Source organism: Lipotes vexillifer, unplaced genomic scaffold (assembly GCF_000442215.2).
Source record: "Lipotes vexillifer unplaced genomic scaffold, Lipotes_vexillifer_v1.1 scaffold1477, whole genome shotgun sequence".
Lineage (NCBI taxonomy): Eukaryota > Metazoa > Chordata > Mammalia > Artiodactyla > Lipotidae > Lipotes > Lipotes vexillifer.
This window is the reverse complement of record NW_006776536.1, coordinates 763,859-775,768: the sequence shown is the minus strand read 5'-3', so window position 1 is coordinate 775,768 and position 11,910 is coordinate 763,859. Positions and strand designations below refer to the sequence as shown.

The following is an 11,910-nucleotide window of genomic DNA, read 5'->3' as shown; positions in this document are numbered from 1 at the left end:
AGAAGGGAGCCCCTCAAGTTCTCCCCTGGTGTGCCGCCTGCTCCTTGTAGAGAGTGTCTGCACAGACAATGTGGTTTGGATTTGGCTGAGCCCCTCAGCACCTTATAAAGCACCTTGCTGAGTCAGGGAGAAAGCAGCCCCAACACGGGAGAGGAGGAGGGGCCGGGGGAGAAAGGGGAAAGAGGGAGAGGGGAGCCGAAGGAAGGCGGGGTGCTGAGGGAAGAGGAGGGAGAAAAGAAGGGACGGGGCGGGAGACACAAAGAGGAGCGGACTGCAGTGGAAGGGGAGGAAAGCTTCCCATGCCCTCACCCCCGCCAGCAAATGTTCACCTCGGGAGTCGAGAGAGAAAACCTCGGTCTGCAGGAACCGAGGGCTGCAGCTCTGAAGTGGGGACCCAGGCCAGCTGGGTGCAGGGACAACTGGCTTTCCACACAGCCCCGGGCTTGATGCCGTGACCCTACAAGCTGGGGAAGTCGTGTTCTCCCTCTGCCTCTTGTCTGGACTTGCAACCCTGCCCTCTCCCCTCACCTGGCGGGGGGACGGGGTGGGGGATGGGGGGCAAGCCTCTCCCCTCCCCCATCTTCCCCACTGCCAAAGGGAAAATCAACTCCGTCTCCAAGCTGCCAGTGCCCCTCTGCCATGTCTGGGCAAAGGCAGCAGGCTAGGAGCTGCCAGTTGGTTTGGGGTAGGGGCTAGAATAAAGACTGTGCCTTTATTCTGCCAAATCCCAAAGGGGGCTGGGCTGAGGGAGTTGCGGGGAGAAGGGGGAAGCAGAGCAGCGAGAGCCCCTCCAGGCTTTCTGTGGGGCGGTGGGCACGGGTGGTGGGCACGGGTGGCTGCCCTCTGATTTCCAGCTGGGGACCTTGGGGAAGTTCCTGCAGCCCTGTGGCTCTCAGAAAGGGATGTTTGTTTGGGGCCCTGCCAGCTCTCACGATCTGGGATTGCTGCTGGGGGCAGGGCAGAGGTTAGTGGAGACACTGGCCCCCTGAGCTCCAGATCCATCTGTCCCACGAAGCGTTGCACAGGTATTTCCTGAGCCCCTGCTGGGTGCCAGGTCCTGTAAAGGACAGAGAGACAAGGAAAACCCACCCCTGCCTTCAAGAATTTCACAGTCTTGTGACAAGGGACACTCACTAAACTGAGATCAGAGGATGATGAGGGAAGGAGAGCTCTGGGCGGAGGTGGAGCTTCTGGGTGGAAATGTGGCTGGATGGCAGGGGGGGCAGCGGCAGCCAACCACAGGCCGAAGGGCGTAGCTCACGGGGCTGCCTGCAGTGGGCAGAGGGCAGAGGGCAGGACAGGCTTCCAATTGGGCGGCGGGCCTTGGGACAAGCCCACCACCTCTTGGAGGAATGCGCTATGACCACCTCTGCCTCCCTTCCCACGGGATGGTGGGAGTATCAGTGAGCTGATAAGGAGGATGCTGTTTTGATGCTCTCTCTGGCCTTCCAGACTTCAGTCCTTACCATCCGCAGCGGGTAGCAGGTCAGGCCTCAAAGGGTGTGTCTGGGTAGGGGGCAGGGCTGGCACCCAGAGACGACTGAGCTGCCCTCCAAGGGGCTGGGGGTGAGTCAGTGTTGGCTCAGGGACAGGCTAGGGTTCCACCCCTCCCTCCTGCCTCCCCTCCTCCCCGCATAACTGGCATCCCCAGGGAAGGCTCTCTATATGCCCAAAAGGCCCCATGTCCCATGCAGATGCAGAACTGGCATTGAAGGGTCCCTGACCCCTGGGGTGTCCGGGGAAGCCTCTGGTCCAGTCCCCTCCTGGTGGGTGAGCAGCAGTGTGGTATTGGAGAAGCCCACAGAGATGAGTAAGGACATTCACTCATTCATTCATTTGTTCACCAAACATTCCTTGAGTTCCTACTCTGTGCCAGGTGCCAGGGACACAGAGAGGAGGCCTAAGGGGACCCGGGGTCGAGAGGCAGAGGCTGGCCTGTGCGCAGGCAGGAGAGGCAGCGGCCGGCCCCAGAGACTCCGCCAGCCTGCTGCAACGCCTGGCATTCCTTGGCGACACACCGCACCTTTGCGCCTCTCATGACAGGCGTTGAAACGTACTGAGCTCTCACCACGAGTCAGGTTCTGTGCTAAGGCTTTATGTGAATGATTTCATTCCATTCTTACAATAACCCTAGAAAATAAGAACTGCTGTTTCCCCATGTTACACACGAGGGGACTGAGGCTTGGTGACATGAAGTCGCTTGTCTAAGGTCACACCAGGAGGTAGAACCAGGGCTGGAACTGAGGACCATTCGCCTTCAGCACCTCGCCCTCTTAACTGCCCCCACGGCGCAGGCGCGCAGGGACTCTTGAAAGGAGAAGGGGCTGGATGCGGAGACAGCAGCGCGCGTGCGGAGCACCCCGGCTAGGAGACCTCTAACCTGGGCACACCTGGTCTCTCTCCTCAGGACACGAGCACGTTCTCTGGGACAGAGAGTCCCCGTGTGCCTGATGTGCCTGGAGCAGGAGACGTGGGCTCTCCTGCCCGCGAGCCGTCACACGCGACTAACTGGGCTAGCCATGCCATGTGGCCCTCCTGGGTCGGTGAGAGGTGCCAGCCTGGGAGCACTCAGTCCCCTCAGCTGGAATTGTAGATTCCGCGAGCAGAGAAGTGAGTTTGAATCATGGAATGAGCACTGAGCTGAAAGGCAGACGGCTGCCTGCGCACAGAGCCAGGACAAGGCTGTACCTCCTGAGGGCCCGACCGACCGTGTGGCCTGCAAAGCGAGCCGCAGGGGACGTGCACCCCCGGGGCGGGGGCGCCCCTCCGCCGCTACGCACGCGTGCTCCAGAGTGACTGTGCAGGCGCAGGGGCCACCGAGGGCAGCAGGGGGAGGAAAGGCGGCAGGGAGTGCACTTTCCCCTTTCTTCCAGGGTCAGGAGCCCAGAGGGCCTTGCCTCACCCTGAGCTGGCTGTGATGTCAGCAGAAACCCCAGGGCCAAAGGCCTCCTCCTACCTTAGCAATAGTCCTGCAACCCCCACCTACACCTGGCCCAGCTCAGGCCTCCCGAGAGAAAAACGGCGGCGCCCACAGCCCCTGCCTCCCAGCCGAGGAGAGGAACCAGGTCCTGCCGCCTGCCTCTCCCCTGCCCTACCTGGGCTCGCTCCCAGTCTGCAAGGATGTCAGGGTGATGGCTGTGTGAGGAGGACAGGGGCAGGAGGGGTACCCTCAGGGGCTCCACCACCATCCCAGTCCGCCAGCAGCTCCCCCGCCATTCTCTGGGATGTTCCATTGCCCTGGACACCCCATGCCTCGGGCTCTGGGACTCCGGCACCCCGGCAGAGGAGCGGGCTTACCTCTCCCTTATCCTGCAGGAAGATCCTTATCCTGCCCTGCTGAGTCACTGTCGCTCCTCCACTCTGCCCCCTCCTTCCCGCCAGCGTTCCTCCTTCAGCCTTCTCAGGCTTTCTCCAGACTGTCTGGGTTCCACAGGGGCCCCGAGGTTGGGGTGGGGGGGGGCGGTGTCAGAGGACAGACTGCACTTGGCACCTCTGGGGGGCTGTCCCAGCACTGCTGGGAGCTTGACAACACATGAGGGTGCCGCTCCGCCTTCACCAGCTGTGTGACCTTGGGCGAGCCACTTGACCCCTCTACACCTCAGTTTTCTCTTGCATAAGACAGGGGAGATGATAATGGTGCCTTCCTCAGTTAACACAAGTCAAATCTCTGGCACTTAACACGCGACAAGGTTAAATATTATTATCATCTGCCTTTCAGGCCCTATCCTCCCATCTCTGCTAATGATGTGCCCCGACCCCTGCAAGCCTCCATGTCTACAAGTCTGTCTGTCTGTACCTACTCTGTTCTTTCCATTCTGCCTTCTTCCTGAGGCCTGTCCCCAGCACCCCCATGCTGACTCCCCACACTGGGCTCTATAGAGAGTTCTAGAGTTGGGCCGCTGCTCAGCTGTCCTCCAACGATAAATGATCCTGAGCATCTGCTTCAGCATCCCAGACATCTTCCTCATAGGGGGTCAGTGTCTTGGAGGAGGGCCGGCCGGAGCGGGGAGGATGGATACAGGGCACAGTGAGCTCTGAAGCGACCTGGGGAGACAGCCCACCCTGGGGGAGACAGCCCACCCTGGCTGTGCCGGGCGCCAGCCCCCATCTGTCTGTGAGGAGCTCGCCGGGCCCCAAAGGCTCCTTTCCGAGGTCCACCTCGTGATCCTCGGCAGAGCACCCTGAGTACTTGTCAATTTCAGCCGCTGACGGCTACAAAATGAAAATTTCATTGTTAAATAAAACAGGGACTCAAGAGCTCGGACAGGTGTGAGAACGGCTGTAGTGCTGAGAAGGGAGAGGTCAGAGGTCGGGGGGATGTCAAGGGAGACTTTGAGGGTGGCTGGGGAGAAACTGAGCAGCCAAAGTTGGGGAACCACACCTGGCCTGGAACCGGTTCCTGGGCCGGGAGGAGCTGGCACTCGGGCCTGTAGGGCTCAGTCACCCCCCTCAAGGCTTTCTGAAGCATCTCCTGTATGTGCCCGCGGAACAGCGTGGTCCTACGGAGACCACACCCTGCCCGCCAGGGGCTGGGGGTCTGCGGGGACAGAGGGAAGATGGCTGCAGAGCTGCCCTGCTCTTAGTTAGAGGCCTCATCCCCGCCCTGCCCCCAGTTCTCTGAAGTCTCTCCTTTCCCCCCACCCCCCCCACCCCCGGCACTGTAGGAAGCCCACCTTGGCCAGGGAGGATGCCTTCTGGGGCCCTCCCTCCTTGGGCGCCTAGCCCCGTGTTGGACACGGAGCTGGGACCCTCGGGTGCCTGCTTGCCCTCCCCAGGGTAGACCAGCCTGGTCTCTGCGCTAGAAGCTGGGACTGAACACGGTGTCTGTCTCCCTCTGCTGGTCCCTTAGGGGACAGCCAGGACAGTGCGCTTTCCCCAGAGCGGGTGGTCCCATGGCTCCCGAGAAACAGCGGATGGCGAGGGATGGGGGCACTGAGGAAAGGGTCTGGGGACTCAGGCTGGGCTCCAAGCTGTAGGAACACCAACACTGCCGCCCGGGTTCCCTCGGCCCAAAGCCGGCCTCCAACAGGGGCCCCGAGGGGTGGTCTCAGGGAGGCCAGGTCGCCTCCCTGATGCTTTCCCCGCGGGCCCGCAGGCCACAAACAGCTTCCTTCTCTTCTAACCCATGAATGGAGCTGTCAACCACAGATTTATCTAAACCTTTTGTGAAGCTATTTATACTTCCAGCCGAGACCACATCTTGGGGTAATGAGTTCCATCGGAGTCCTCCCCTGCTGGGTGAAGCTCGCTGCCTTTCATTTGTCCTAAACTTACCTCACTTGTGCTCCAAGGGGGCCCTGTAACTCCAGCATGCCAGGTTTTGGTGAACAAGCCTGAGCTTCCCCTTCCCATCTGCAGGTTTAAAAATTCCATCCCATCTCCCTCCACCTTCAGCCCTGCAGTCTGAAGGGACCTGGTCTCTGACCTGTGCCTGGAGCCTGGCAGTGCGGGCACAGCCATTACCTCACGCCAGCCTCCAGTTAGCTGGCGGGGCAGAGGGCACACCAGGGGCCCAGAATCAAGGGCCGTAGAATCAAGGGGCGGCACGCAGCCCCACCTACACCCACGCCTCTTTTGGGGGCTGACTTTTACCCCAACCCTAATTCTCTGAGTATTTTCCAGTTCCTGGCCTCCAGAACTTTCCTCTGTAATGTTTCTGTGGGGCGATTTCCCTCTCAGTTCCTAGTATGGATTCACCCTGGCTTCGTCCGTGCTGATGATGTATTTTGTCCCTGGCCCTGACCCCAGAATACCATGAGGGGGTCACTCCAGAGATGGGGGTGCTAGGACACAGCAATCACAGTAACAGCAACACTGACCATGTGAACTAAGGGCTTTATTTTTTTTTAATAATTTTTTTTTTTTTTTTGGCTGTGTTGGGTCTTCGTTGCTGCACGTAGGCTTTCTCTAGTTGCGGCGAGCAGGGGCTACTCCTGGTTTCGATGCGCGGGCTTCTCCTCGGGATGGCTTCTCTTGCTGCGGAGCACGGGCTCTAGGCGCGCGGGCTCTAGAGCGCAGGCTAAGTAGCTGTGGCGCACGGGCCTAGTTGCTCCGCGGCACGTGAAATCTTCCCAGACCAGGGCTCGAACCTGTGTCCCCTGCACTGGCAGGTGGATTCTTAACCACTGCGCCACCAGGGAAGTCCCTGGCTTCAAGTCTTGTAACCTCTCTGAACCCTATACTCTTGGGGCATCTGACCTGTGTTTATTAAACCACTGCTATGTGCCAGGCTTGTTCTGGTTGCTGGGAGAAATGCCAGTGAACAGGAAAGGCCCGGGCAGGGCTTGCCTCTGGGGGCTCGAGGCACCTGGTGTGCCACAAAGGCATGATAGGTGGGCAAGTAGAGCCCCGCCAGCTCAGTGCCCCCGCCAGCTCAGTGCCCCCAGCAGCTCAGAGCTCCCTTGCCCGCTCGGCAACCCCAGAGTCACCAGGCAAATCCCGTCTCCCGTGTGCGCAGCCCAGCAGGCTCTGCCAGAGGCTTTGGCACAGTCAGGCCCTCTGGTTTGTCTCTCTCCAGTCGAGTGGAAGCCCACAAGGGCAGGGAGTTTCGTCGTGTGCTTTCTTTCCTACACTTAGGAAAGTGTGTCTAACACGTGTTAAATGAATGAATTACTGAGCTCTGAGGATTCTGCGATTTCAAACGTAACCAGCTGAGTGAGAAGCGGTGGTTGAACGGAAGAAATTTCCAGACAGAAAATTAGTTTAAAAGTTTGAAATGGTAACCACCTTCATCCATTCCATATCCACCCCTGACATTCACACACACACACACACAATCACATACTTGTGTACTTGCAGGAGACCACCTCTACTGTGGGGTATGGCAAAGACTGTAAGAATGTGGGGTTTGAAAGGATCTTGAGAGAGCATCTCATCCAACCCCCTCATTTTATCAAGGAGGAAACAGGCTCAGAGAAGGGCCTCGACTTGCTTGAGGCTGTCTGTAGCAGGGCTAGAGTCGCAAGGTCCTCGTACCCTGTTGTGTGTTCTCCCTTCTGGACCTGAAAGGCCTTTTTGGCTATGCCAACTGCAAGCCTGGAGAGGCTGCTTGGCCTCCGATTGGAAAGCTCCCTTCCTGCCCCACAGCCTGGGGGAAGCAGGCCTGCCAATTCCAGCTCCTCTCCAGAGCTGTGGCTAGGTGAGGGGCTCAGGGAAGCCGAAGGGCCCCCTCGGGATCACAGCACGTCAAGGTGGGAAGGGACCTCAGTGAGTATCTCATGCCACCAACCACACTGTACAGCTGCAGAGACAGGAGGGACTCGCCCAAAGTCACACAGCAAGTCAGCGTTGAAGCACAGACCAGAGACCCAGGACTCCCGAGTCCTGGCTCTAGGCTCTTTTCTCGTGTCTGAACCCTTCAGAAGGGTCAGGTGATTCCCAACTTTTGGCAGGTGTGTGTGTGCAGCGGAAGAAAGACTCATCAAAAGTCCTAAAGCATTGGGAATTCCCTGGTGGTGCAGTGGACTAGACTCCGCGCTCCCAATGCAGGGGGCCCGGGTTCGATCCCTGGTCAGGGAACTAGATCCCACATGCACGCCGCAACTAAGAGTTCACGTGCCTCAACTAAGGAGCCCGCCCGCCGCAACTAAGACCTGGTGCAACCAAATAAATAAAGATTTTTAAAAAAGAAAGTCCTAAAGCGTTTATATCTCCCTCTCCCTTCCCCCGGGTCCTTGCTCCAAAGACCTACGACGCCACAGGACCCTACTGGTCCCATAGGTGTCAGGGGCAGAGACACGGGTGTGCGATTAGTCACACCTTCCCCTCCCTGCCTTCCAGGGAGCTTTGGCATCTATCTTCTGTTCCAGCTGGGCTGCTCTGGCAATGGCTGTGGGGAAGAGGTGGAGAAGCCATGAAGGCTCTGCTGATTTCCACTGGAATGAAAAGAGAGAGGGCGAGATCCAGAGAGAAGGAGGAAAGTAAGGAAGAGAATAACGAATGCTAGGTTCCTTGGGGGGCGGGGGTTTGCACAGAATGTGGGGGACAGCTATTGTCCACGGAAGGGTTGGACTGTGGGCAGAGGCTGGAAGTTTTGTTCCTTTCATCACAGCACCATGCTACGTGCTACGAGGGAACAAGAGGCAACTCGGCTACACTTGGGTCACACACCTATTCACTGAACGCATACTTACTGATCACCTGCTGAGGGCCAGGCCCTGTGGGAGGCAGAGGGATACAGTAACAAACAAAACAGACTAGGTCCCTGCCCTCATGGAGCTGACATAACTAGGGGCATTAAAGAAGCAGACACTATGAAATAATGTTGAGCTGGGATAAGTGCTGTGGATAACCCAGAGCAAGGGCTTAGCTAGACAGTGCGGCGTGCGGGGTGGCGGGTGGAGGGGGAAGCAGAAGAAGGCCTATCTGAGGATGGGCGACAGAAGCTGAGCCCTAGGAAGAGAAGGCGCCAGCGTATGAGAAGGGGAAAGAGGATTCCAAGTGGTGGGAACAGCTTTACAGAGATCCCAAGGTGGAAAAGGATGTGGTTCGTTCAGGGAACTGATGGGGCCAGTTCTGCTGCACAGGAAGGCCGCAGACAGGTGGAGAGATGGGTGGGGCCAGCTCCTTCCTGCAGGTTTGGGGTAAGGGGTTTAGAATTTTTTGAGGGGGGCGGCCAGGACTCACGGCTTGCTGGATCTTAGTTCCCCCACCAGGGATTGAACCCATGCCCTCAGCAGTGAAAGCGCGGTGTCCTAACCACTAACTGCCACGGAACCCCCAAGGGGTTTAGATTTGATGGCAAGTATAGTAGTTGGGAACCACTGCAGGGTCTACACCAGGGAGAGGCGTGACGCAATTTACATTTTAGGAAGGTCACATTGATGCTGCTTGGAGAGTGGACTGGAGGAGACAGGGAACCACCCAGGGAGCTCCCACAGTCATTCGGGTGAGAGATGATGGTGGCCTAAGCCAGGACGATGGCAGTGGACATGGGAGAGAAGGACGAAGTTGCCACGTGCTTGAGAGGCAGAGCAGTCAGGGCTTGCTGGAGGCTTGTAGTATGTAGGGTGCGGGAGAGCATGGGGTCAAGGATGACTCCGGGTTTACTGACCTGAATGCCTGGGTAGAGGTGGCACCATTCACACGGACCCCCTAAAAGGCAAGAATAACCTGCCCCAGTGCTCCAGGGAAACTTGGTGAGGGAGCGGAGCTGAGGGCAAGGAGAGGAAGAAACAAAGTGGGGTCCAGGACTGCAGGCCAGGAGCAGGAGGGCAAGGGGCCCACAGACAAACATGGCCTCCTCACTGGGGACAGTACCAGAGGGGCAAGTCCAGATGGGCCCTAAAGGAACGCAGTGGTGCCCAGGGCCCTTCAAAGCACACTGGGTGCTGCAGGGAACTAGAGGTCAGGGAGCCCCTCCAGGACTTCCCTTCCAGTTCACGCAGCGGAGGACCGAGGCCCAGGGCTAGGGGAAGACCTGCCCGCCGATGAAACCCCTCCTTTGGCACAGTCCCTTGGTCGTTTTTCAAAGGGCCACATACGCATGCGTCTAACCTCAGGAAACGTTTCCAGCCCTTCCCGTTAGTGACCCTCATCATTTGGCAGCTCTCCCCCCTCCTCTCACAGACCCACTTCCCTCCCAACGGGGGCAAAGCCCCATGCACCGCTGAGCCTTTACTCTCACCTGCCCCTGCCAGCCACACCCTTCTACCCCTTTCCGTCCGGAGAATCTTCTCTTCTTCGGGATCAACGCAGGATCCTCGAAGCCAGAGCGAACAGCCACTTCCCACCCCGGGATCCTGCCGCAACGTGCTTTAATTTCTTTTTAGTGCCAGTGGTTGCTGCTTCTGTGCGTGTCCCCGGCTCGGACGGTCTGCCTTCGACCCCGTACCCGCGACAGACGCCCAGAAAATCCGTTCTAAATTAGTGACCCAGGCGGGCTCGCCCGCACATCTCCGGATTCGCTCCCCCACACCCTTTGAGCTCCTTGCGTTCGGGCGCGCAGCCGCGCTGGGCCCCGCTGACAGGCCCGGCTCACCCGGGGCGCTGAAGGGCCGAGGGAGGCCCTGGACCCCGCGAAGGGACAAGCCAGGGAGGCGCCCGGCGCTCCCGGATCACGTGACCGCCACCAGCAGGACTCTGTCACGTGACGGCGCAGCCGGCGAGCGTTTTTCTCACGTGACGGAGGTGCAGGCGTGTGGCCCAATGAGGAGGCGGGGGCGGGGCTTCCGGGGGCGGTGCGCGGGAAGAGAACCCGGGGCATGTGTGGCGGCAGGTGAGACCCGGAGGGGAGCAGCGAGCTGGGGTGCAGTCCGGGGCCCGCCGCCTGTCACAACCCGGCCGCGGGGAGCAGCATGAAGTGTCTGGTTACGGGCAGCAACGTGAAGGGTGAGTTGGGGCCAGCCGGGGCTGGGGGCACGTGGGACGGCCCAAAGCGCCAGCAAAGCAGTGTTTTTCTCCTCCTCCCCGCAGTGCTCGGCAAGGCCGTCCACTCCCTGTCCCGTGTCGGGGACGAACTCTACTTGGAGCCCCTGGAAGCCGGGGTGAGGAGCCACGGTATTGGGGGGGGCGGTGAGATTCCCACAGGGAGCCCTAACCTGGGCTCGAGTCTCGCCCCCATCAGATAGGATACCGGTGGGCAAATTTGTCTGCTGAGTTACAGTTTCCTCCTCTGTTGCTGGGACGTCACCCTGAGCCCTGTCATCTTCCCAGACCAGTGTGTGAATTGAGAGCGTTTGCCCTCCCTGAAGTGCCCGGGGGCGGGTGGGGTCAGCGCTGAAAGCTGCGTAGGGCCCTTGCTGCGGGAGCGGTGCTGAGGGCCACTCCGGGAAGGCTTCATGGAGAAGACACACGCTGATTGGAAGGAGAGGGAGGGATTCAGCAGACGATGGTGGAAGTGGAGGATATTAGGGCAAGTGTGTGAGCAAAAGCCGGCCAGAGGGCTGGGCCTGACATTGCTGGTGACTGCATCCGTCTCCCTGCTTTTCCTGGCCCAGCTCTCCCTCCGGACCGTGAACTCCTCCCGCTCGGCCTATGCCTGCTTCCTCTTTGCCCCGCTCTTCTTCCAGCAGTACCAGGCGGCCACCCCTGGTCAGGACCCGCTGCGCTGTAAGATCCTGATGAAGGTGAGGCCCCTGCCTCAGCCGTGGCAGTGCACTCCCCCAGGAACCTCTAGCACAGTGCGTTTGCTCTGAGGCACACAGTAGGTGCCAGCTGGAGAGAGAAACATATGCAGGAGCATTCCAATGCAAAATGCAGTGCAGGGGCATAGTACGGACATCCACAGGGTACAGTAATGGGAGATATGGAGAGGCTAATTGATTCTGCCAGGGACCTGCAGAGAGTGGTGCCATTCAAGCTGGTCCTTGAAAGGTAAGCAGGTCTTTCGAGGCATTCCAGAGACAAGGGGAACAGTATGAACGAAGGCCTGGAAGGGTGTAAATGTCTGTGTGTGGGGGAGGTCCTTTCCTGGTGTGACAGTGCTGAGCCCGTGATGGGCCAGAGCCTAAGGGGATGTGAGAGCTGGCTGGTGGAGGCGCGGCACTGGGCTGATGTGTTTCCATCGCCTAGTCGTTCCTGTCAGTCTTCCGCTCGCTGGCGATGCTGGAGAAGACCGTGGAGAAATGCTGCATCTCCCTGAATGGCAGGAGCAGCCGCCTGGTAGTTCAGCTGTACTGCAAATATGGTGAGTGAGCAGCTGGCTGGCCAGGTCGTCCTTCAGGCATGGGGTGGAGGTTGGCGAGGCCCACTGAGACCCTGTCTGCCCATCCAGGGGTGAGGAAGACTCACAACCTGTCCTTCCAGGACTGCGAGTCCCTGCAGGCTGTCTTCGACCCAGCCGTGTGCCCCCATGTGCTCTGTGCCCCAGCAAGGTGAGCACGCCCCCTGGTTTCAAGCTGAGGCCTAGGTTTCTCTCTTCCTTCTTTGGGCCTCAACGGTCAGTTTAAGAAGGCACCTCCTCCATTTTCC

General features: G+C 59.2%; 1 protein-coding gene across 2 annotated transcripts in view; it reads left to right on the top strand.

Annotated features, from left to right (window-relative positions):
* Positions 1-10,288: 10,288 nt before the first annotated feature.
* Positions 10,289-11,910, top strand: part of RAD9A (RAD9 checkpoint clamp component A) — a 6,268-nt gene continuing 4,646 nt past the window's right edge. For both annotated transcript variants that reach the window (XM_007450434.1, XM_007450433.1), the window contains exons 1-5: positions 10,289-10,329; positions 10,414-10,484; positions 10,938-11,066; positions 11,512-11,626; positions 11,714-11,813. In XM_007450434.1, coding sequence (XP_007450496.1) covers positions 10,296-10,329; positions 10,414-10,484; positions 10,938-11,066; positions 11,512-11,626; positions 11,714-11,813 — 449 coding nt within the window. In that variant the 5' untranslated portion in view covers positions 10,289-10,295. The remainder of the gene's footprint in view (positions 10,330-10,413; positions 10,485-10,937; positions 11,067-11,511; positions 11,627-11,713; positions 11,814-11,910) is intronic.